This window comes from Cydia strobilella, chromosome 19, assembly GCF_947568885.1.
Source record: "Cydia strobilella chromosome 19, ilCydStro3.1, whole genome shotgun sequence".
NCBI lineage: Eukaryota > Metazoa > Arthropoda > Insecta > Lepidoptera > Tortricidae > Cydia > Cydia strobilella.
The window spans coordinates 8,446,423-8,471,789 of NC_086059.1; the positions used below are offsets into that span (position 1 = coordinate 8,446,423).

The 25,367-nt window shown below is 39.5% G+C and overlaps 1 protein-coding gene across 3 annotated transcripts; it reads right to left on the reverse strand.

The window, feature by feature from the left end:
* Positions 1–447: 447 nt before the first annotated feature.
* On the reverse strand, positions 448–25,367 carry LOC134750127 (cytochrome P450 4g15-like). Of its 3 annotated transcripts, XM_063685237.1 has the most exons (11): positions 25,302–25,367; positions 16,382–16,539; positions 6,341–6,447; positions 4,511–4,601; positions 3,928–4,110; positions 3,515–3,590; positions 2,964–3,273; positions 2,664–2,732; positions 1,871–2,039; positions 899–1,078; positions 448–648 (listed from the first exon to the last, which is right to left on the reverse strand). In XM_063685237.1, the coding sequence occupies exons 2-11, from the start codon at positions 16,536–16,538 to the stop codon at positions 485–487; spliced, it is 1,506 nt and encodes a 501-aa protein (XP_063541307.1). In that variant the 5' UTR covers position 16,539; positions 25,302–25,367; the 3' UTR covers positions 448–484. The 3 variants fall into 3 exon arrangements, with proteins under 3 accessions (XP_063541307.1, XP_063541308.1, XP_063541309.1); XM_063685238.1 differs by lacking the exons at positions 16,382–16,539; positions 25,302–25,367 and adding an exon at positions 15,930–16,039; XM_063685239.1 differs by lacking the exons at positions 16,382–16,539; positions 25,302–25,367 and adding an exon at positions 15,786–15,879 and having other exon boundaries at positions 449–648.

Here is a 25,367-nt window from a genome sequence, read left to right on the forward strand (position 1 = left end):
CAATTTTTGACTTAAAAGGTGAGTGACCCTTTTTACCATTTTCAACAAGAAAGTATAGTTATTAAAATAACAATTTATGGTTTACTGATTTAATTATGATTATTTACAGTTTCTTAATACGAATGGACTACACTTTGTAGCGATCGATAGGGGATTCATCAGTGGCTATTACAGTCAGCAGCAAAAGCTGCTAAGCGGGCGAGGTGTTCAAAATTACCTTGACACGCTCTTATTCTCTTAACAATAAAGTCGTGTCAAAATCATTTGAACATCTGGCCCGCGCTTAGCAACTTCTGCTGCTGACTGGACATAAGATACTAAAGCGGGCGCGCAAATGCGCATGCGATTTTAATTACATTGCGGACTACTTATTGAGGTTACATCCAATTCAGCCGACCTGTCAAATACCACAATATAATGAAACTAGCATGCGAGTTTGCGCGCCCTCCAAATGTGTCTTAAGATTAATGTTTTAAGGAATACGTTAACATTTCCGATGATGGAGCTGGACGGGGTAGCCATTGACGGAGGCGACGGACACGGCCATCACGAGGCGCATGTCCTCGTACGACTCCGGAGACGTCAGACGGAACTCACGCAGCACCTTCACGCACATAGTCTTCACTAGTTTAGTGCCGAAGTATCTCCCTGAAAAGAATTTTCATTGAAAATTATGTTCTCTTAACAAAAAAGTTGTCGGAGTGAGCTCTTGCATGAATGCTATTCCTTCTCTATTGCCATCGTCAATAATAAGCAATTGTAAATATCCCAAAAAAATTGTTAAATAAGATAATATGGTCACTTTCCATTCGCTCCCCGCGCCTGGATGTCCGATGATGGAAAGGGGAAGGTGGAATCAGGTCGTGCAGTTCCTGTGCGCACTCCCCGGAATGTTTACCCATGCAATCCATTGGTCCCAAGCTGAACGGGATATAGCAGCTACCATGCCGCAGCTTCGCTTGTTCGGGGCTAAACCTCTCCGGGTCAAAGCAGTTCGGGTTGGTCCAGTACCGCTTGTCCCGATGCATGTGGAAGATTGGGATGACGAGCGAGCAGCCCGCCGGTAATGTTGCGTTACCTAAAACAGGGTTAGCTTTTTAGAAGTTACAATTTTATTTTATGCATCAAAGCACATATACATGCACGATCTGAGGAAAAAAACAAGTGTTAAGTCACTGATTTTAATCTAAACGGATACAGATGGCACGTTACCCAATTTACTTGTGACACACTTTTAAAAGGTTAACATTCCATTATTTTGAAATTAATTAAAGGTTATTTTTTAACCCCTAGCCATATAACGCGAGATGAATATATATATAGGCTATATGTGAGCAACTTATACGATGATGGAGACCAACTACGATGTTGGGAAAAAAATTCACTGTTTCAATGTCAGTGTTTTCTGTGGGATATCCAACATAAATAGTATGATCTATTATATTCATCTCGCCAAATTCTCGTTCAAAAATACGCCTATTTTGAACCTAAATAACTATAGCACTTGTAAGATGCAATACAGATTTGTTTACACAGTCAGTAGACAAACTAAGAAGACGAACGAGTTTGACTGACTCCGATAGGAAATAGCAACAGGACCTCCTTAAACGCCATGTCTAGGTACGACATCTTGATATCGTCATCAGTGACTTCTCTGTCGCTGTCGCCAAATGCGCTTTTTGTTTTTGTTACAGTTATCCTGGCCCGAGTCTACTTACTTATTTGAATATCGTCAGATACGCAGGACCCCCTTGAACGCCATGTCTGGGTACGACATCTTGATGTCGTCATCAGTGACGTCTCTGTCGCTGTCGCCAAATAAGCTTTTTGTTTTTGTTAGAGTTAGCTTGGTCTCAGTCTAGATACGTACTTATTTGAATATCGTCAGATATGATCCTCTGCAGCATCACTCCGATAGGGAAGAGCCGTAGGACCTCCTTGAACGCCATGTCTAGGTATGACATCTGCTTGATGTCGTCATCAGTGACGTCTCTGTCGCTATCGCCAAACACGCTTTTTATTTCGGCGTACACTTTTTCCTGTTTAAAATAACAAAAAACTATGGTAGATAAATTGTCAACAATTATTTAAGACAGATATCTAGTTACATAAGCATACTCGATGAAATTTGATCGGTGATCAGGAGTTGAAACATATTAATTACCAACCTAAATAGAATTCAATACGCGAGACCTCATGCAATTTACTTGCCCACCACAGTTAATGATATTGTTAAAAGTAATAACCACTGGATACAATAAAAGGAGGAGGTTATCAATTCGACCGTATTTTTTATTTTTTATTGAAGGGAAGTAGGTGTACGTCAAGTGCAATCGCTTTGGCGGGAATTTAACAATTTTATCAATGACAAATTGACAGCTTATTGCTCATAAGGCTTTAGTGGCTTTAGTGTTTTTACGCTGTTACTTTGGAAAGAGGTTTTTAATCTCTTTCGACTAAACCATGGTAGGGTGATAATGACAAATTGAAAAATACATAGGGAAATTGATCTGACAGCTAATCTAGATAATGCCGCATGTTTGGTGGTTGAATTGGCCTACTTTACGCTAGCGCTTGAGAATAAACATTCATCTCGCTTAAATTGGTATTATATTTAACTATTACTTTATTTATATTTTAAGTATTGGGCTTGTTAATTTTACCTGATGGTCAGGATGATACGCCATCATCAACAATAAGAAAGACGCCATCTTTGCTGTTGCCTCTTGACTCTGTAATAAATTAAATATATTTTACATTGTGTTTGAAATGTTGCTTTTACTTTGGCAAGCTTATAAACCGGCGAAGCGGCCCTAGAATTATCAAAGTAAAAGTTTATTTTTAAACATAGATAGTGTGTTATGTTAATATACAATTTCTGACATTATTATTTTTTAAGAAAATGGTACTTACTACCAATAAGTACTTAACTACTTATGGTATAAAGTTCTAAAATTACGTACCGAAGTAAATAATGTGAATATTTCTCTCAACAACTCGTCATAGCTTGATATTTGATTAGACAACACAAGTCTATCCACGACACTTAGTTCAGTGTTGTGTGCATTGTCACCTTCTAACTTCAGAATCTCCATTTTCCTTGCATCATTCATGGCTTCCAGGACTTTAAGTCTGTGTTGCACAATAACGTCTATCATATCTTGCATCTTTTTTATAAACTTTATTTGCTTTTGATAATATTTTGTTATTCTGTACAGGGGTTCTATTTGAAGGTACCATTGCGTCATTCTCATGAAGACGAGTAGATATACCCTGCAATAGAATTTTGACAGGTTAATGGAAATCTAAAAAAACTACTACAGTCGCCATCAGATATATCGTAGCGGCCAAGGTGCTCACAAATATATAACACGCCTCTATTGTCAGGGAGTTAGAGTACGTGTTCAGATATTGTGAACAGCTTGGCCGCTGATGGCGACTGTACCACAGCAGATCAAATACTCTTTCAAGTACTCTTTGGTAGTTAAAGCCACAAAAAAACGGATTTACTTACTCGTGTGTTTCGCGGACGATCGAATGCATATTTGGCAGGTTCAGTGTTTGTTGTCTAGTCAATCCCATCAATGCCTCTAAAAAAAGAACGTAAAAGTACTGAAACACAGCCAACTGGTCAGTAGAAAAAGGCGCAAAATAAGAATTTTCTATGGGAAGTCAACTCTTTGCGCTTAATTTCGATAATAAAACGGAATTTTTTGGTCATAAATTTTTGAATTTATTTCATAATTAAATTTTAAATTTTAATTTACTTGGGTCGGCAACGCGCGTGTAATTCTCTGGTAGTGGTGGGCTGTATGCTTGATTGCCACCGACGTGGTATAAAAAAAAAATTATAACGGCGGAGCCAAGTAGATTCGCGAGGTCTACAGCTCACCGAGTCCCAAGAATTAGAACAATCAAAAGTCTTACGGCAAACAGTGTAAGTGGTGCCCATGACGATGTCGTCATAAATGTCGAAAGCCTCGCCGACTCGGCCCCTCAGCCTCGTCAGCGTTTGATCGGCCTCCCTGTTAAACACCTCTTCGTAGCTCTCCACTGCCCTCCGGCCGTAGTTGGGCAAAGCAATTTTCCTGCGTGTTCGCCATGTTGGTCCTGCAATTTTTTATTTCATCAGAAGATGTAGGTTTGAGTTTTTGAGATTCAAATTGGTTATTAAGGAGAATTCACATTTTGTAAGACTGTTTAGTAAGTGATCGCTCCGTGCATGACTGTGGGGCCGCCCAAGTGGGTGTGGGACATAATGCTTATTTGACAGTTGGCAGCTGCCAAGTATGAAGATGCCTCACGAAAGTTCTATTTTCACCTCACAGTGCGTTGGCGTCGCTTGTATTTCCCCCACTACCAACTTCGCACATAGCCAATAAAGATAAGTGTATAACCATCCAAAATGTGATTGAGATCTTTTTTAAATACATAAAATGGTTAGTTATTAGCTATATTTTTCTAAATCTGAATTATCGACCGAGCGAAATGATATATTCGGACCACGTACCTGACCCGCTCAGAATGCCTTCTCCTAAAAAGTCAGCCATGTACTTATACTGCGGTCCTTTCGTGCTAGTTTTCGAGTTCGTGAGTAGACCCTGAAATATAATATTTAATTTAATTACAAAGAATCCTAATGGGTCGAAGTGTCTTAAAAGGACTGACGCGAACAGTTTAAGATTGTTCATACTGGCTGCTCCTCATACTCAACAACTCGCCAAGGTCCAAAAGTCTTTGGCCCAGAATAAGTAACAAACTTCCCAATGATATGAAATCTTTAGAAAGTGACACAATATTTGCTAAAAAAACTTAAATTACTAGAACAACTATGTTATTCTGATGATGATTTTATGAAAAATAATTTTTAAGAAAAAAAACCGACTTCAATGGAGGATGCCGCTGAAAATTCACTTATTGTTGATGGTGCACTCTTAGATTCCAGACAATGAAATGAAAAAGACAGCATCTTTTGCCTAATTATGTAGAAAAGGAGGTAAAATGACCCACTTTTTTAGTAGCATTTCGTTTTTGTAAGGGTCGCAGTTCTAACCTAACCTAACCTACTTTTTAAAAAAAAAAAAAAAATAAATAAATAAACGTTTATTCAAAGATCTTACTTACAACTAAATACCTATTTTCTTCTGCCAAACCACACAGTGGTTTGTTGGCAGACGAGGCTCCTTTGCGTTTGTGTTAGCTGTTGATATGCAACTTAACTTTATCTTAAACCTAAACTTACCTACTTAACCCTTTACTGCACGCGCAGCCTTATATGGTTGTTCTGATAGCATTTCGTTTCTGTAAGGGTCACAGCTCAAACCTAACCTAACCTACTTTTCTGATAGCAGTTCTGTTCTGTGAGAATCGCAGTTCAAAAGCCACCCACCCACCTAACCCACTTTTCTAGTAGCATTTCCGGGTCCGAGTCTGGGTCCGGATCAGAGTCCGGGTCCGAGTCCGGCTATCCGGGTCCAAGTTTGGGTCAGAGTTCGGTCCGGGTCCGGGTCCGAGTTAAGGTCCATGTTCAGACCCGGGTCCGGGTCCGAGTCCGGGTCCAAGTTTAGGTCTGGGTCCATAAGGAAGAAAACAAATCGCCAAACGTGAACTATGTGTCATTGAAGAGTTCCATTCTAATCATTATCAGCAGTTCCACTTCATCAAATGTCACTTTTTTAAATGTAAATGCTGGATTTGTTGATGAAAATACAAAAATCACTATATGTATGCCTTTCACATTTGAGGAGTTTCCTCGGTTCCTCGTGGGTCTCATCATCAGAACTCGAGCTTGACAAAAATGTTTCTTGAAAACCTAACTTGCTTAACAAACATAACGAAGAGGACAAATCGCCAAACGTGAACTATGCGTCATTGAAGAATTTTGTTCTGATCATCATCAGCAGTTTCACTTCATCAAATGCCACTTTTTAAATGTAAGTGCTTGATTTGTTGATGAAAATACTAAAATCACTATATGTATGCCTTTAATATTTGAGGAGTTCCCTCGATTCCTCATGGATCCCATCATCAGAATTGCTTTTTGACAAAAACGGGACCAATCTGTATGTATATACTTATAATCAAAAAAAGAATTTTCAAAATCGGTCCAGAAATGACGGAGTTATGGAGTAACAAACATAAAAAAAAACCATACAACCGAATTGAAAACCTCCTCCTTTGAAATCTTGAAGTCGGTTAAAAATTACATTTGATTTTAAAAACAGTTATTGCATGATTATCAAATTAAAGAACTGTAGATTTTGACAAGTGACCTATGTGATCTATGTATTTTATAAAGAAACAAAAAAAAACTAAAACTAACTAAATAAGATAGGATAACCTTGACGTCGTCAGGATCGCTGACGACTACGTTGAGGTCGGGCCCAAGCCAGAATCGCCACACATCGCCATATTCCTGTATTAGCTCCCCGACCACGTTGTTCAGTTCTGAAATAAGGTAATGTCCAACCAATATTGTCAGGCACCCAACACTGGAGATCTCTATAACAAAAGGCAAATGACTCCTCTCTTTATGATCAACTACATATGTATATACTATCAAGTTTAATCAATTTTAAAATAAATTTAATAAAAAATATATACCTAGAACTAAAGGAATTAAATGCGCTACCATATTTTTTTCAATCTGGACCTAGAAGTGCAGTAATGGCACAGTAAAAATATTTCCTAATTTAGCTCAATCGTAATCTTAATCATGCCAGATAAAATTGATATTATGTTATATTTATATGCCTAGGCTGATAATCAGCCAATAAAAGCACTTAATAATATAAAAACAATCATATGTAATAAAAATCGGTCAACACGTGATATATACGTAGGTAAATGATTACTTGTGTAGTGAATTTAAAGTATATACATTTCATTGAGAAATCTTTGATTATCATAGTTACTTTTTTATTTATTATCGGGTTATTGGGCTAGAAAACTCACGTATAAAATGTAATATCTTCCGTATACAGTGTGGAAAGAATTAATGGGACGGAGGGAAAGAGCCTTAAAACCTTAAGTTAGCTCATTTTGCTCAAAGGAAACATTCTTTTATTTTTAAAAAGAAACAAAACACCATTCAAAGATTTTTTTGAAATTAGCTTGTTTCACCCGGGAATTGAACAGACTAAAAATTTACGCGAATAAAACTAATGATACAGAAAATAAAGCAAACGTGGTTTTTTTTTAGTTGGATGTGGTACTTTACGTCCATAATATAATGTTAAAGATAATGAAGTATTAATCATGAATTGATAATACATGGAAGATGGATCATGAGAAGGCCATAACAAGGCGTTCTGGCGATCAGAAGGGCCAACCGTGAAACAAGAAAATCGAAATTTCGGTATTTGTCTCTATCACTCTTGCATATTCGAGTAATATAGAGACATAATATAACGATTTTCGTGTTACGCGGTAGGCCCTCTGGTCAAGATCGCGGGTGAATATTGTAGGAGGGCAGCAGCACATATTCGACTTGGATCCTCAATTCGCACTTTGCTTTATTGCAGTTCTAGAGAATTTATCCTTACAAAAAACAGGATTTATTATCATTAACCTCGATTATGTTACTTGTAACTTTGGAGTACTAAAAACTGTAATAGATGTCATATATTAAAGAAAAAGTGACGAAGCCCTCCAGTGGTGAAGGCCGGATTCGAACCGGCGTCTTTAGCTATCGCGGCTAACGCCATGAACCCCTAAGCCACCCCGCCACGGCGGTGCCCGTCCGAATTTCTCGACTATATGCCATCTTAGTAAGACTAGGCGTCTTTGACCAGCTCTAAGGGCAAGCAGTGCGCGCTTGCACCTCCTAAACGAACTCCTTACGGATTTACGTTGTAGCGAGAGAGACTGGTGCTGCCATCTATGAACAAGTTTGGGAACAAATCAAATTATTTTATTAAATATTTTGATTTGTGTTTTTTAAAGTAGTCACACTACTATATATAAATTAAAAACTGTAATAGATGTCATATATTAAAGAAAAAGTGACGAAGCCCTCCAGTGGTGAAGGCCGGATTCGAACCGGCGTCTTTCGCTATCGCGGCTAACGCCATGAACCCCTAGGCCACCCCGCCACGGCGGTGCCCGTCCGAATTTCTCGACTATATGCCATCTTAGTAAGACTAGGCGTCTTTGACCAGCTCTAAGGGCAAGCAGTGCGCGCTTGCACCTCCTAAACGAACTCCTTACGGATTTACGTTGTAGCGAGAGAGACTGGTGCTGCCATCTATGAACAAGTTTGGGAACAAATCAAATTATTTTATTAAATATTTTGATTTGTGTTTTTTAAAGTAGTCACACTACTATATATAAATTAAAAACTGTAATAGATGTCATATATTAAAGAAAAAGTGACGAAGCCCTCCAGTGGTGAAGGCCGGATTCGAACCGGCGTCTTTAGCTATCGCGGCTAACGCCATGAACCCCTAGGCCACCCCGCCACGGCGGTGCCCGTCCGAATTTCTCGACTATATGCCATCTTAGTAAGACTAGGCGTCTTTGACCAGCTCTAAGGGCAAGCAGTGCGCGCTTGCACCTCCTAAACGAACTCCTTACGGATTTACGTTGTAGCGAGAGAGACTGGTGCTGCCATCTATGAACAAGTTTGGGAACAAATCAAATTATTTTATTAAATATTTTGATTTGTGTTTTTTAAAGTAGTCACACTACTATATATAAATTAAAAACTGTAATAGATGTCATATATTAAAGAAAAAGTGACGAAGCCCTCCAGTGGTGAAGGCCGGATTCGAACCGGCGTCTTTAGCTATCGCGGCTAACGCCATGAACCCCTAGGCCACCCCGCCACGGCGGTGCCCGTCCGAATTTCTCGACTATATGCCATCTTAGTAAGACTAGGCGTCTTTGACCAGCTCTAAGGGCAAGCAGTGCGCGCTTGCACCTCCTAAACGAACTCCTTACGGATTTACGTTGTAGCGAGAGAGACTGGTGCTGCCATCTATGAACAAGTTTGGGAACAAATCAAATTATTTTATTAAATATTTTGATTTGTGTTTTTTAAAGTAGTCACACTACTATATATAAATTAAAAACTGTAATAGATGTCATATATTAAAGAAAAAGTGACGAAGCCCTCCAGTGGTGAAGGCCGGATTCGAACCGGCGTCTTTAGCTATCGCGGCTAACGCCATGAACCCCTAGGCCACCCCGCCACGGCGGTGCCCGTCCGAATTTCTCGACTATATGCCATCTTAGTAAGACTAGGCGTCTTTGACCAGCTCTAAGGGCAAGCAGTGCGCGCTTGCACCTCCTAAACGAACTCCTTACGGATTTACGTTGTAGCGAGAGAGACTGGTGCTGCCATCTATGAACAAGTTTGGGAACAAATCAAATTATTTTATTAAATATTTTGATTTGTGTTTTTTAAAGTAGTCACACTACTATATATAAATTAAAAACTGTAATAGATGTCATATATTAAAGAAAAAGTGACGAAGCCCTCCAGTGGTGAAGGCCGGATTCGAACCGGCGTCTTTAGCTATCGCGGCTAACGCCATGAACCCCTAGGCCACCCCGCCACGGCGGTGCCCGTCCGAATTTCTCGACTATATGCCATCTTAGTAAGACTAGGCGTCTTTGACCAGCTCTAAGGGCAAGCAGTGCGCGCTTGCACCTCCTAAACGAACTCCTTACGGATTTACGTTGTAGCGAGAGAGACTGGTGCTGCCATCTATGAACAAGTTTGGGAACAAATCAAATTATTTTATTAAATATTTTGATTTGTGTTTTTTAAAGTAGTCACACTACTATATATAAATTAAAAACTGTAATAGATGTCATATATTAAAGAAAAAGTGACGAAGCCCTCCAGTGGTGAAGGCCGGATTCGAACCGGCGTCTTTAGCTATCGCGGCTAACGCCATGAACCCCTAGGCCACCCCGCCACGGCGGTGCCCGTCCGAATTTCTCGACTATATGCCATCTTAGTAAGACTAGGCGTCTTTGACCAGCTCTAAGGGCAAGCAGTGCGCGCTTGCACCTCCTAAACGAACTCCTTACGGATTTACGTTGTAGCGAGAGAGACTGGTGCTGCCATCTATGAACAAGTTTGGGAACAAATCAAATTATTTTATTAAATATTTTGATTTGTGTTTTTTAAAGTAGTCACACTACTATATATAAATTAAAAACTGTAATAGATGTCATATATTAAAGAAAAAGTGACGAAGCCCTCCAGTGGTGAAGGCCGGATTCGAACCGGCGTCTTTAGCTATCGCGGCTAACGCCATGAACCCCTAGGCCACCCCGCCACGGCGGTGCCCGTCCGAATTTCTCGACTATATGCCATCTTAGTAAGACTAGGCGTCTTTGACCAGCTCTAAGGGCAAGCAGTGCGCGCTTGCACCTCCTAAACGAACTCCTTACGGATTTACGTTGTAGCGAGAGAGACTATTACAGTTTTTAATTTATATATAGTAGTGTGACTACTTTAAAAAACACAAATCAAAATATTTAATAAAATAATTTGATTTGTTCCCAAACTTGTTCGTTTGGAGTACTATTTAAAACAATTGAAAAAGGTTAAAACAACAATATATACACTAAACACGGGTAAATGCCCTTTTTCCACAAAAAAAAATGTTATCTACTTAGAATCTGGTGGAACCCAACCGGGTAAGTATTTAGTGCCTTTGCCTTGAGCACTATTTTTATATTAAATGATACGCGGAGTGCGATGAATATATATAATGAGAGAATATTTACAATGGCTAATTACAATTGGATTCACAAATAAGATTTAGGCTTCCGTATGATAGAAGGAAAATTTAGTTGTGTAGGAATGACATTGACACGTTGACGTAGCAACGTAGACGGGTTGTGAGCAGCCAGTATTGTGATGCGCCACAGGACCCCCCTGGGAGAATCAGAGTCCTGCCTGAAAATGAGAAGGAAAGGTTACTTTCCGGCCAGACCGAGTGGTTCTCACCGGGACAACAGCTTGAGTAGGCCTAGCATTTGTGCCTGTAGGTGAAGCTGTGTCGTTCTGCATGTAGGCTGGTTTGATACGGTCAATGGAGACTGTCACTGGTCCTCGTAGTAAGTCCAATGTGACGGTCTTGTCCGTTCTACGTAGCACGCGATATGGGCCTGTGTATGGCGGTTCTAGTGATCCACGCAGTGCATCCTGTCTAAGGAAAACATTGCTGCATGAACTTAGGTCCTTATGAACAAAGACTGATTTGTTTCCGTGCCTTGATGCGGGGATAGGTCTGAGGTGAGACATCTGGCGTTTCAACTGAGTGACAAAATCATCAGGCTGCAGGGTGTTAGAGTTATCAGAATGAAAGAACTCACCCGGGATGCGTAAAGGCTCACCATACACCATCTCTGCAGCTGAGCATTTGATGTCTTCCTTCCACGCACTTCTTATGCCGAGTAGGACGATCGGCAACACCTCAGTCCACCTCGTGCTGTTGTGGGCCATGATGGCTGCCTTCAGGGAGCGGTGCAGACGCTCGACCATCGAATTGGCTTGTGGATGATAAGCCGTCGTGTGACGCAGCTGTGCACCACAAAGCTCTGTCAAGACCTTAAACATACGTGAGGTAAATTGACGTCCTTGGTCAGTAGTTACGGTTTGAGGACAACCAAATCGCGATATCCAAGTGTCGTAGAATGCATGGGCTACCGATTCAGCCGTGATATCAGACAGTGGCTTTGCCTCGGGCCACCGTGTGTACCTGTCTATGGCTGTAAAAAGGTAACGGAATCCTGATGAATGTGGCAATGGGCCGACCAGATCAATGTGGACATGACTAAACCTTTCTTCTGGTAATTTGAAATTTCCAAGAGGAGAAGAGGTATGACGTTGCACTTTAGCACGTTGACACGATTCGCATGCACGTACCCAGGTACCGCAATCTTTGCGTACAGATGGCCACACGAATCTCTGAGTTACAAGTTTGATTGTGGATCTCGTACCTGGATGACTCATGCCATGGATGGTGTTAAATATCTTCTGTCGATGCTGCTTGACGATAAACGGACGTGGCTTTGCTTGAGACGTGTCACAATATAAATAAACATTGGTACCTGGTACGGGTACTTTCTCAAGCTTCAGAGACGAAGATCGATTGACAAGAAGCTCTTGTAGTTCTGGGTCTTCCTGCTGAGCTTGCGCGATGGCTTCGAAGTCTGGTGGCACGGCAATGGTCTCGATACGGGAGAGCGTGTCAGCGGTGATGTTGTCTTTCCCGGAGATATGTCTGATGTCGCTTGTGAACTGCGAAATAAAATCAAGATAATTGAATTGTCTCGGGGAACATTTCCTGTCTTTTTGCTGAAAGGCGAAGGTGATAGGCTTATGATCTGTATAAATGACAAAATGTCTGCCTTCGACCATGTAGCGGAAATGTTTGACACTTTCATATATAGCGAGTAACTCCCGATCGTACGCGCTGTATTGCGTCTGTTGCCGTGTCATCTTCTTTGAGAAGAAAGCAAGTGGTTGCCACTCTCCTCGTACAAATTGTTGTAATACGCCGGCCAAAGCCGTGCTTGAAGCATCAGTTACTAGAGCGAGTTCAGCGTCCATAACGGGATGAACCAGTAATGTAGATTTTGTAAGACTAGACTTACAGTTCTGAAAAGCCTCTAACTGTTGATCTGTCCAAGTTAGTGGAGACGAACTTTTCAGTTTAGGTCCAGTTAGCATGTCGTGAAGAGGGGCTTGGTGTTCGGCAGCGTGAGGAACGAATCTTCTATAAAAATTCAGCATGCCGAGAAACCTGCGTAAGCCACCGACGGTCTTTGGGGGAGGAAACTCCTGCATAATCTTTACCTTCTCGTCGATGGGACATGTGCCTTCTTCAGAGACAGTAAATCCTAGGAATGTGACTTCTTTCTGACCAAAAGAACATTTGGATTCATTGATGAGCATACCGTACTCATGGAACCTATCGAACACTTGCCGTAGATGATCTAAGTGCTGCTCGGCATCTTTAGAATAGATGAGCACGTCATCGATGTAGGAGTACACGAAGTCCAAATCTCTGAGCACCTCATCTAGGAACCGTTGAAAGGTTTGGGCAGCATTTCGGAGTCCAAATGGCATGAATGGAAAGGAGAACATTCCAAATGGTGTTGTAATTGAGGTTTTGCAGATATCATCTTTGTAAACGGGAATTTGATTGTAAGCTTTAACTAAATCGATTTTTGAAAAGATTTTACTACCAGCGAGTCGATGTGCGTAGTCCTCTATGTGGCGAACAGGGTATCTGTCGGGGATAGTGCGTGCGTTCAGCGCGCGGTAATCCCCGCACGGCCGCCAACCGTTGCCTTTTTTTGGCACCATATGTAGCGCCGACGCCCACGGTGAATTAGAGCGTTGTGCTACACCGTCACGAAGCATCTCTTCAAACTGCTCCTTGGCGATCTTCAGGCGATCTGGAGCTAAACGGCGTGGTCTACAGAAGGTAGGAGGACCTGGAGTAGTTCGGATGTAGTGAACAGTGGAATGCTTTATCTCTCGCGGCAGTCCAGATGGTTTCGTTAAGCTGGAATACTCTGCTAGCAAGCGGTGGTACTCACTGTCACCCGAAATTGCCTTAACGCTGGGTTGGTTGCAGTGCTTAAGCTGTCCCGTAGTCGACAAAGTTGTTAAGCTGTCAATTAGTCTTCTATTTCTGCAATCGATAATAATACCATAATGTGCAAGAAAATCAGCGCCGATTATAGGTTTATTTACATTTGCTACGACAAAGTTCCAAATAAAGTCTCTGCGTAATCCTATGTCTAACTTTTGCTTGATTATGCCGTACGTATATATGAGCGAACCATTAGCGGCAGTAAGCGAGTAGTTGTCAGGCGACTTGCATTTAGGCATAAAATTTCGTGGCAGAACGCACAGGTCAGATCCGGTATCAATGAGGTATTGAATTTTAGTTACTCTGTCCGTGATGAATAGGCGGCTGGTTGTAGTAGGACAGTCAGCAGCCGCCACGGTAGACTGTCTTACTAGTTTTCCGCTTTAAAGTTGCACGGCGGAATGCAATTCCGTGCGTTGGTATTAAAGTGACTATGATACCAGCACATACCTGATTTGACAGCTCGATACCGACCGTGTGACTTGGATCTGCTGCGACTGCGCGACCTGTTCTTATTAAAAAGCGAGCGTCGCTGACCGCTGCTGCTACCGGTGCTTAGCTGAGCAATCTGTTGAGTCATTTCGCTCTGGATGCGCGCCGTTATAGATTGCTCCATCTTCTTGAACATGTCTTCAAACGAACTCATGCTTGCAACCTGCTTAAAAGAAGAACCAGGTGTCACGTCTAAGATCTGGTCTGCAAGGATTGCGATGTCGTCTAAAGAAGCCGTCTTCTGAGACGCGATGATCGCTTGCACTTGAGTAGGTAGGCGAGTCGACCACAAACTTCGGAGAAAATCGTCAGTGACACTATCGCCAGCTAATCCTCGAAGGTGACGAAGGAATTGGCTTGGTTTTCTGTCTCCAAGTTCTTCAAATTGCAGCAACTGACGTCTTTTGTTTTCTTGCGACGTTGACAGTCGATCGATCAATTGTTTTTTTAATTTTTCATATTTGTCTGTTTCTGGGGGCTTCGTTATGATATCCCGTACTTCGCGAGCCGTTTTGGGATCTAGCTCTCTGATCACTTGGAAATATTTCGTAGAATCCGCTTTCACGCCCCAAACAGCGAACTGCGCCTCGACCTGGGCGAACCAAACTTCCGCATCTTCTGCCCAAAATGGTGGTAATCTCATGGTCAAACGATCTACCGCTGCGCTGGATTGTTCGGCCTCTATTTTCTCGCAAACGGAGTCTTCGAAGTTGTCGGTCATTTTGAAAGTCGCGGGTCACCAATTTAGTGCCTTTGCCTTGAGCACTATTTTTATATTAAATGATACGCGGAGTGCGATGAATATATATAATGAGAGAATATTTACAATGGCTAATTACAATTGGATTCACAAATAAGATTTAGGCTTCCGTATGATAGAAGGAAAATTTAGTTGTGTAGGAATGACATTGACACGTTGACGTAGCAACGTAGACGGGTTGTGAGCAGCCAGTATTGTGATGCGCCACAAGTACTTGCAGTTGCACCTTACAGAATAATACCTACTGCTACTTACTCCACACAGTTATCTAGTGTCGTATTCCTGATGGTGAGTAAGGTTTCATGTTATTTTCTACTTGAACTAGAAACAACATGAACAACCTCAAGAATTCATATTGGGGATTCCTTTCCTCAGTGTCAATTAAAATTATAATAACACACGGCAATCCTTCTAAAAACTGGTTGTTCTTGCAGAGGACTTGGTACACGTGGTTATTAGCCACTTTAATCAGGCATGGTAAGCATGCTCAATTACTTTTGTTCCTTACCACGGTAATTTGTTGTAGTTTACTTGACTATCAGGAATTTGTAATTACAGGAAAATTAAAGCTAAACTAGTTGTTTTTCCTGGTCAATTGATAAGGTGATACTATGATTATGAATGTGTATAATTAAGTTTAGATTGCGCGCATAATATTATGATACAGGCTGAATATATAGATAGAAAAATTGTGAATTTTTCTCCTATTCTGTTTTCGGAAATCGGTTAAAAATAACTAAAGGCACTGAAAAAAAACGGACGCTTCTTAGAACAAGAATAAAACGGTAGATATTAATCAAATCTGCCGTTTTAAACAGGAACATTCTGACACAACCTTATCACTAGCCTATAACTGTGTCCCACCGGTAAACATCGCCCTCTGTACAATAGGGCTACAGTCTACGTACCTTCGGATGGAACCATGAATCTCAAAGCATTGCTAGCGCTGGCAGGCCGGATAGCTGACTGGCCAGGGCTAACATTTGCCGGCGCCCCGCGCGTCACCGCCGGTAAACATCGCCCTCTGTACAATAGGGTTACAGTCTACGTACCTTCGGAAGTGACCATGAATCTCAAAGCATTGCCAAGTACGGGTAGTGCTGGTGGTCCGGGTAGCTGACTGGCCAGGGCTAACATTCGCCGGCGCCCCGCGCGTCACCGCCGGTAAACATCGCCCTCTGTACAATAGGGTTACAGTCTACGTACCTTCGGAAGTGACCACGAATCTCAAAGCATTGCCAAGTACGGGTAGCGCTAGCGGGCCGGGCAGCTGGCTGGCCAGAGCTAACATTCGTCGGCGCCCCGCGCGCCACCGCTGGTGAACATCGCCCTCTGTACAATAGGGCTACAGTATACGTACCTTCGGATAGAACCATGAATCTCAAAGCATTGCTAGCGCTGGCGGGCCGGATAGCTGACTGGCCAGGGCTAACATTCGCCGGCGTCCCGCGCGTCACCGCCAGTAAACATCGCCCTCTGTACAATAGGGTTACAGTCTACGTACCTTCGGAAGGGACCATGAATCTCAAAGCATTGCCAAGTACGGGTAGCGCTGGCGGGCCGGGTAGCTGACAGGCCAGGGCTATCATTCGTCGGCGCCCCGCGCGCCACCGCGCCCACCACGCCAGTGCCACCGCTGCTAATGCCAACCATATATACATCCTGGAACAAAATAATCTTTAGGAGTAAGATGACTATTCACTATTTACATGTTAACTATCTCAAGTTACCGCGCTTGATATGTTCGTCGCAGTTCGTTTAACTCGAAAACTACAAAAAATCGGCTAACATACGTACATGGGTTAAATTCTAACAGCCCGGATGCGAGCAATCTAATTTCTTTCTTTGAACGTTAAGTTTTGGCCCAACCTGTATATTTCGTATCATATGTACTTAAGTTAGTTTTGTTTGTATTTAGTACGAGTATGTAAGAAAATATTCAAGAAAACATTCATTCTGCTGGAGTGACACTCATGGACAAAGTGCCAAACTGTTACATCAGAGGCTCGTTCAAAATAAGACCCATACAGGACAAGCTAACGGAAACACGACTCCGATGGTATGGTCATGTCATGAGAAGGCCGGAGGACCACATGACTAGGAAGGTGCTAGTGTGTGGAAAAGCCGAAAAAGAGTGGACGACCCCGACTTACATGGATGTCCGTAGTTAAGAAAGACCTAGAGAATAAGAATATAGACCCAACGACGACCCGGAACAGATACAACTGGAGAAAATTGATTAGGAGAGCCGACCCCAAATTAAAATGGGATAAGGCCTGAGGAAGAAAAATGTAAGAAAATATTCAAGATTTTAAGAATACAAACAATTAGATGTAATGTCTTCGGTTACCGCGATAGTTACTCATGAAATAAAACTATGAAAACGGATTATATCGCGTATATTGAATTTATAATACATCCCGACGTTTCGAACTCTTTACAGCGTTCGTGGTCAACGGGTGACGGGTGGTAAACGTCGGGATGTATTATAAATTCAATATACGCGATATAATCCGTTTTCATAGTTTTATTTAATTAGATGTAATTTAGAATAGTAATACGCAAGAATTAGAAGGTTAATGTGACAATAAGATACAATGTTTGTTCTATTCCGTCTCGTAAATATCCTTAACGTCCAACTTGAGTCATTTGGTCAGAGCGTCAAAGCAAATGTCTGCTTGATGATGCATACAAAATGCTCTTATTATCGTAAGATCGTGACCGTAGACATGGCCACTACAATGTACTACGTTTCGTAAGAAAACCTGTCTCAGCTTTTGCAAAACTGACACACGGCCCGATTCGAACTTTAAGATACGTCAAATATTAGGTCTAGAAACGATATGGATTAGATGTGTTAGTGTCAAAAGTGAAGTTTTTTTGAAGAAATTTCACTTTTGACAGTGATGTCGACTGTACACACTCGGCACCGCTCCGATCCAATCGGAGAAGGGCGAGACGAGAAGAGTAACGACGAGGCGAGAAGAGAGCAGCATGTATGTACACACTCGTTCTCGGCCTGTCTCGGGATCTCTCGACGAGTGTGTACAGCCCGCATGACATATCTAATCCATATCGTTTCTAGACCTAATATTTGACGTATCTTAAAGTTCGAATCGGACCGACAGTTGTAAAAAAAATCCACGTGAAAGTTGCATAAGATTGGGTAATTGGGCATTGGGGTAACGCGAGGTAATTATGAAAATGGGAAATAACTACTATAGTCTGTGCGGAAAGAGATGAGTCGTGAAATGTACGGGATCCAATACATTCTACGACTCTTCTCTTTTCGCACAAACTCTAAACTAGAAAAGTAAAGAAGATGCATTGGTAATAAGCTTTGCAGTAGCGTAAGAGCGTTTACACATTGTTCGATCCATATCGAATGTCCGATACAAATACAAAGGAGCGAAAAGTAAAAAGTGCATTTTTATATTTTTTTTATACATATAACTTGTTTCTTGTTCATCCGACATCCGATACCAGATCGGTTTTATAGATATTTGGCATTTTCAAAATAGTCACGCTTTCGAAGTTACCCCAATGCACATTACTGCAATCTCTTTCAATAATTACCTACTTAATTATTAAAGTGGTCGTTTTCAATCAGAAGAATTTTGCAAGGTCATGTCAAAAACAATTAAACATTGAAGAGAGCCTATCGCTATATAAAGTAATTCACCTTTCTGCGTGACGAGCGTTCGCGTTTGCGTTATGTATATTTTTGTATGGGATTTTGAACAGCGCGCCAAGCGGGGCGTTTTGGAAACAAAGTCACATAAATGACACTTAACGCTAACGCGTACGTCACGTCACGCTATCGAATGAAATTTACACTAGGGGTACTGAACGTGCATGCTTCATGTCTAACGACATCTGAAATAAATATTAATATTAACACAAGTCACAACACAACAAAAGTTAAGCCATTAATTAAAATTGTCCTATTCCATAATCGTTTATTTTGCAGCGATTTGCTTGGAAATAGTGTTATCTATTTCTAAAAAACCGGCCAAGTGCGAGTCGGACTCACCCACCATACTTTTTAGTATTTGTTGTTATAGCCCAGCGGCTACAGAAATACATCATCTGTGAAAATTTCAACTGTCTAGCTTGATCACTGTTCATGAGATACAGCCTGGTGACAGACGGACAGACGGACAGCGGAGTCTTAGTAATAGGGTACCGTTTTTACCCTTTGGGTACGGAACCCTAAAAATATACTAAAAATGGGGTGCCATACTGCCATAGTCATCTGCTTTGACGCTTGGCTAATATTATGCAGGTATATTAAGACAACTGTTTTTGTGTTGCTTTAATGTATACTTGAAAGCAATACAATTGACACTTGCTTATATCGCATCAGTTGACATGAAGAATAAATTTAACCTCTAGTCCAGACATGAAAACTAGCTAAGACAAATGCAATTTACTTAATTAGAATGGAACGGAAGACCTTTTTATTGGCCTCTGGGCGGCTAAAGGGTAAACATGCAAATTATACACTGTACAGCCCACTGGCCGGTCAATTCGAACAACGTGATAATTACTAGATACGAGAACAATACGTGATCTAATAGATACGTTAGTTTAGTTCTCAACTAGTTATCTTACGTAGTTCGATTCGAGAAACTAATTGTCATTTCACGCTACAATTATTGTGAAGTTTTGGATTATCCATTACTCCATTAGATATCCATTGAATGTCTGAGTAATATCTTAAGAGCCAACAGGAGCTGAGCGAATTCTCAATTTTGAGATTTCAAACTGATTATCTCCGTCGCGCTGACGGGGGCGGCGCCGCTATATCCCCGTGTGTGTGGTGCACGCACACAGACGCGCACGTCATTTGCGCTCACGGACCTTATGCCTGCAAGTCGCGTCGCGGTCGCGGCCCGCTATATAGGCATATCATAGGCTATAGCTAGTTCTTACAAACTTTTTCTGTTAGCTTAGCTCGCTACCACCACTGAGCGTTTATTTCCTGTTATTGTGATTTAACTTCTTGATTTTAGGTAGCTGAATTCAATATCCTTCTACAACCTGCAATCCAAATAACATTTTGACTTTTACAGGAGAGTAAAAAAACAATCATTTCTTTTCTCGTTTCCGTGCGGAAAGTATCAACTTTCGACACGCTGTGCTATTAGTACCTACATTGTGCAACGAGGGGGGTTAGTGAGATTTTGTAAAGGAGGAGTTTACAATATTCTTAACCCCGGAGTTACACACAATGGTTTTCGTTACACTTGTGATGAAAAACTAAATTTTCAGGGAAATAATTATAAAATACGGTGACATTTCAAATATTCGTCCGCCATATTGTCATTTCTTGACAGGTTAGGCATCTAAGACCTTCGGCATTCAGCCACGATTGAAAATTTTGTGTAAAAATATTTTAAACGGCTATTAAATTAATCCAATTAAATATTATAAACAAAAATACTAAATTATAATTGTCAGTATTTTAGAAGTAAAACTCCCTTACACACCCTTATACTTTAAACAAAGTATTTTACTTATAACTTACTTGGTTCGTACTTCGTATGAATTAGTGACATATCTAATTAAAAAAAGAAAGCTATAACTCCCGCGGGAACAATATAGGCCTTTTGTTTTCCCTTCAGTACACCTGCATGAAATAAGATCTTTTCGAGCAAGTGTGATGAAAAACAAATTTGTCGCTCTCCGGCTTCGTTGATTAGAAAAAAAGAAAGCCTCAGGTTAGATAAAATTATCATAACAAAGAAACATGTGACATGAGATATTTCTTACGTTGATGTAATTATACAGTTTTATTAATGGTCCGTTTTTTATTTATGAGTCAGATTTTGATTAAAATAGGTATGTTTGAAGAGCTCCTAATCCTGGTCGGAATGAATAAGAAACCCCAATTTGGGACAATAGTCTAGTCTACAAAACGTTCAAGGTGGTTAAAAATATAGTGCAAGCTGTTCGCATTAAAAAACCGCAAATCGATGTACAGGTTAGCCGTTTGGTACACGTATACTAGAGGTCAAAACAAAATTATCGACCCGCAGTTCCTAAAAAAAAATCCCTTGGGAGGGGTGCTGAAACTTTTTTTTGTATAAAAAATCTTTTTTTTTGTATAAAAAACTTTTTTTTTAAACCTATCGTATTCTTCTCTTATCTATCATACGAAAGGGCTTTTTGAAGCGATTCTGAAAATATATCACATCATTACATTTTAGCCATTTTTCTTAAATTGAAACAAAAAGAATTTTCAAAACATACCAAGTTTGGGCTCCTCCAGATACGATATGGCTGATTTTTTTTTGTACAATATACCAAAAATGATACGTGATTTCCTCATATCTAACCCAAAAAAAGGAATTTTAAAAATAATTTTATTTAGTTTTTTTTTTAAATACAAAGTGACACAGTTAGGTTTAAAGATCTTTATTTTCTCATAAGAATACATAATATTCACTTACACGAGAATTAATTGTTTTTTCACGCAAAATACATTTTATCGGTGAGCGCACACTTAACCTATAACAAATAACTTAATACTGTAGGTATTAACATATATGACTTAAACTAAAAGTATACAAATTAAACTAAATTAAACAAAAAACACTTTTTTCTGTTTTTTTTTGTCGGGTATATCAATAACTTATAAACAGAACAATTAGCAATGGAATGCGAGCGTAGTTGCTACGGCCCGGACCGGCCGTTCTACTTCAATACCTATTTTACGAGACTTATGGAACTGTACTGCAGATACGGTACATATTAATCATACAAGGATACGTAATATCCATATATCCAACGGGAAATACCTCTTTAACCCTTTAACGTGACCCCAAACCTGGTATGTTTTGAAAATTCTATTTGTTTTAATTTACAAAAAAAATGGCTAAAATGTAATGATTTGGTATACTTTTAGAATCGCCTCAAAAAGCCCTTTCGTATGATACCACACACGATAGGTTTTTGAAAAAAAAAAATGTTTTTTTCCAAACAAAAAAAAATGTTGTAGCACACCCTTCCTAAGGGATTTTTTTAGGAACTGCGGGTCAAAAATTTTGTTTTGACCTCAGTATGCGTGTGCCAAACGGCTAACTTGTACATCCATTTGCGGTTTTTCTTTGAAATTGGGCTTGTACGGCTGCCACTAATAGAGATACTAACTCCTAAAAATACGTATGATACCTCATTAGATTCGGAATGATGTCTAGAAAAATGTATTCGAAGCATTCCCACATAAAAAAAGTTCAAAAGCTATTAACAAAAAACGCAAACGTACCATTACGCAAAAAACAGCAAAAAATCACGTTTGTTGTTTGGGGAACCCCACTTAAATATTTATTTTATTCTGTTTTTAGTATTTCTTGTTATAGCGGCAACAGAAATACATCATCTGTAAAAATTGCAACTGTCTAGCTATCACGGTTCATGAGATACAGCCTGGTGACAGACTGACAGATAGATTGACAGACAGTCAGACAGACAGACAGATATTATTTTAAAGGTATTAAATATTCTTTTAAAAATTAGAAAAAAATATGGTGCATTTAAAACATATCATGGAATATACTACGGTTATAAGTTGATAGTATGTAGTTATTTTTTCAACAAGTTAGGCAATTATTAAGTAACCACATTTTTCTCGAACTTTCGTCTTTGTTGTAAATTAAAAAAAAAAAGAAAATAATTGGCGTAAAAAGTATTTCGCCTCGTGGAGCCCTTTTCATATACATACTTAATAAGATCACGTCATAAACGATTTAATAAAATTAATACTTTATTTAAAATAAATTTTAGAATAATAGTGAAAATTGTAAAATATAAAACAATATTTTAACCAAAGTATTACTAATTCTTTTTACAATCAAATGTATGAATACGTACTTAGAACTGATACTTTTCTAAATAACGAATAAATGGACTAAATTGTGTAATTAATTTTTAGTGCAAATCACCACAATTTGCTTCTAAAGAGCAAATCAGTGACCAAAAATTATATATGATTTTAATGTTTCGTTCATATATTCAGATTTGTGTATGAAAATGTGAAACTATTATTTCTAAAATAAATTATTCGTCCCTAATTTACACAATAATTATACCAAATTTGATCTCATAGCAACAGATATGTAGAAATAGAGGCAAACTGGACCGCAGAAGCCGACTTTTCCCCTCCCTTTTTCGCGGGTTACCAGGACTTAATCTCGTAGCTAGTGCGTCAGCTCAGCTTTGTATGAACCAAGGAATAATAAATAGTGTTAAACGATATCCCCTGAGGCCAAAGTGCATACTCACTTTACTTACTTCTCCTACTAAGGGGCAAATCGCGACTTTGAAAAGGTTTATCGATCTTATCACATCACTAGATTATCGACATTTAATGTCGACTATTGCCCATCACTTTTCTGTCTGTGTACGTATTTAGAAACTTGACCCCGCCCCTAAAATTAGTGCGATAAGAACAACTGCAGCTTAGGCGAAAAATCCTGCGTAAAAATCTCAAAAATCGAGGTTTTGTACTCGACTGTTTCCTCCTCCAAAACTTAACCAATCGTAACCAAATTTGGAAATCTAAATGATTATGAAATTGTCTGTGTCGGACTGTTTTGATTTTTTGGCTAATTGATACCAGTTTTGAATACCACGCCTCTCATTGCGGCATAGTCAGTGAGGCCATTTTTGGCCATGTGTGAAGGGCTCTAGCGCCTTAAAAAACAAAAATATCAAAAAAAGCAAAACACACCGACACAGATATTGACAATATTAATCTGTGTTGAAAAAATCATTGCTCTAGCTTCAAAAACCACGGAGGAAACAGTCGAGTACGTTTGTATGGAGAAATGACCACTCCTGTTGGCTCTTAGATCGTTCAAAAGGACATTCAGAATCGCGGAAATGTCAAATTTGAATGACTTTCTTAAATATCTCGTTATCGTTTATATTTCATATCTAGTGGATATCTAGTTGATATCTAGATCATTGTTCGAATTGGCCCGTGGTTTTCTGAGGTAAGCGTTAAGCGTAGTACCTATTATTTTGACGATAATACTCGTAAACATTACGGATGTAGAAAGTAAAATTAGGGATGTAACGATATGATTTTGCCGATACGATACCGATACCGATTTTTGAAGTAAATAATCGGCGATACCGATACTGGTACCATTATCACTGGCATAGTAGTTAGTTAATAAATCAAATAAATAAGGAATTATATACTTAATATGCATAAAACACACTTAAATATTTATAATAGACAGAGACACTCAATTAAGTGAAGTGTGAAAAACTGTAAAAAATGCAAAATCAAAATAAAACAAAACATTTATTTAGGTAACCATCAAGCAATTAAAGCAAAAGTAAATCCAAATCAGTAATTATAGTTTACTTTAGGTAGATTTTTGTTAAGAAAACAAAGTTATTCAAATTATTAGCAGCGTCGATCGTTTCACGCGCTTTTCAAACTATGATATCGGCTGAATTTAATAATAACGATACCGATACCGATATATCGGCCGATTATACCGGCCGATTTATCGATATCGTTACATCCCTAGTTTTACTAATAAAGACATCGCCCTGCCCGCCGACAGTAGCATCCTCAATTATTTATTATCTTTAGGCTTCAACGTTTCAATCTTGAAGGTATAATTGTAAAGAGGAATAATTATGCTGTTTATGTTCAGGTTTTATTTTATTTATCAATAATAATTATAGCTTAGGTAATTTTTATGACGAACAGAAGTACCTTTTTTTTGTAAGTTTGTTTATTTAAAACGGTGAAATATAAATAACAATTACTTACCTAAAATACGGTAGTTGATCTACAGGAAAATACTTTGGTAAAATAGTGTGTGCAATTACAGTTACCAAACATGTAACGCGCCATAACGTTTACGTTACATAACCGTCTTTGGGTCACGAACTTACATATGTATACCAAATTTCAACTTAATTGGTCCAGTAGTTTCGGAGAAAATAGGCTGTGACAAACGGACAGACAGACAGACAGACGCACGAATGATCCTATAAGGGTTCGGTTTTTTTCAAAAACACTGTTTTTCTCTTTCTATGAGATATACAGACACCGCGCAAAACTAAACTATAACCGTCGTCGATTTTATATTTGCATAATGTACAAAAAAAAATGAAAAAACAAACTAAAACTATCATACGTAATTCGTGTTAGCACAGACAATATAACTAAGTTATATTGTCTGTGGTGTTAGGTCATAGTTAATGTTATTGCTGTCTGTTTTTGTTTGTCGCTTTCTGTTTTTTGTTCCACTAACACTTAGTTTTTAATCTTAATTGTTAATTGTTACTAACCATTATGGGCCATTGTTGTCTTAAATAAATAAAAATTGAATTGAATTGTAATTCGTTTTGAAATGTTACCGCAATATTTTTTAAATTTTCCGTTTGCAACTTACCTCGAGTGACACAGTCCGCGCACTGTAACCTTTTCGAAGGCACTCGAAGTATAAGACGAAGGAAGC

What these genes read in the sequence shown, in the direction of transcription:
- LOC134750127 (XM_063685237.1), bottom strand. Translation starts at nt 16,538, where the DNA reads ATGTATATATGGTTGGCATTAGCAGCGGTGGCACTGGCGTGGTGGGCG. An exon ending in ATTCATGGTCCCTTCCGAAG is followed by an intron (nt 6,448 to 16,381) that starts GTACGTAGACTG and finishes ACCTTATTTCAG; the next exon opens with AACTGAACAACGTGGTCGGG. An exon ending in CGTATCATCCTGACCATCAG is followed by an intron (nt 2,040 to 2,663) that starts GTAAAATTAACA and finishes TATTTTAAACAG; the next exon opens with GAAAAAGTGTACGCCGAAAT.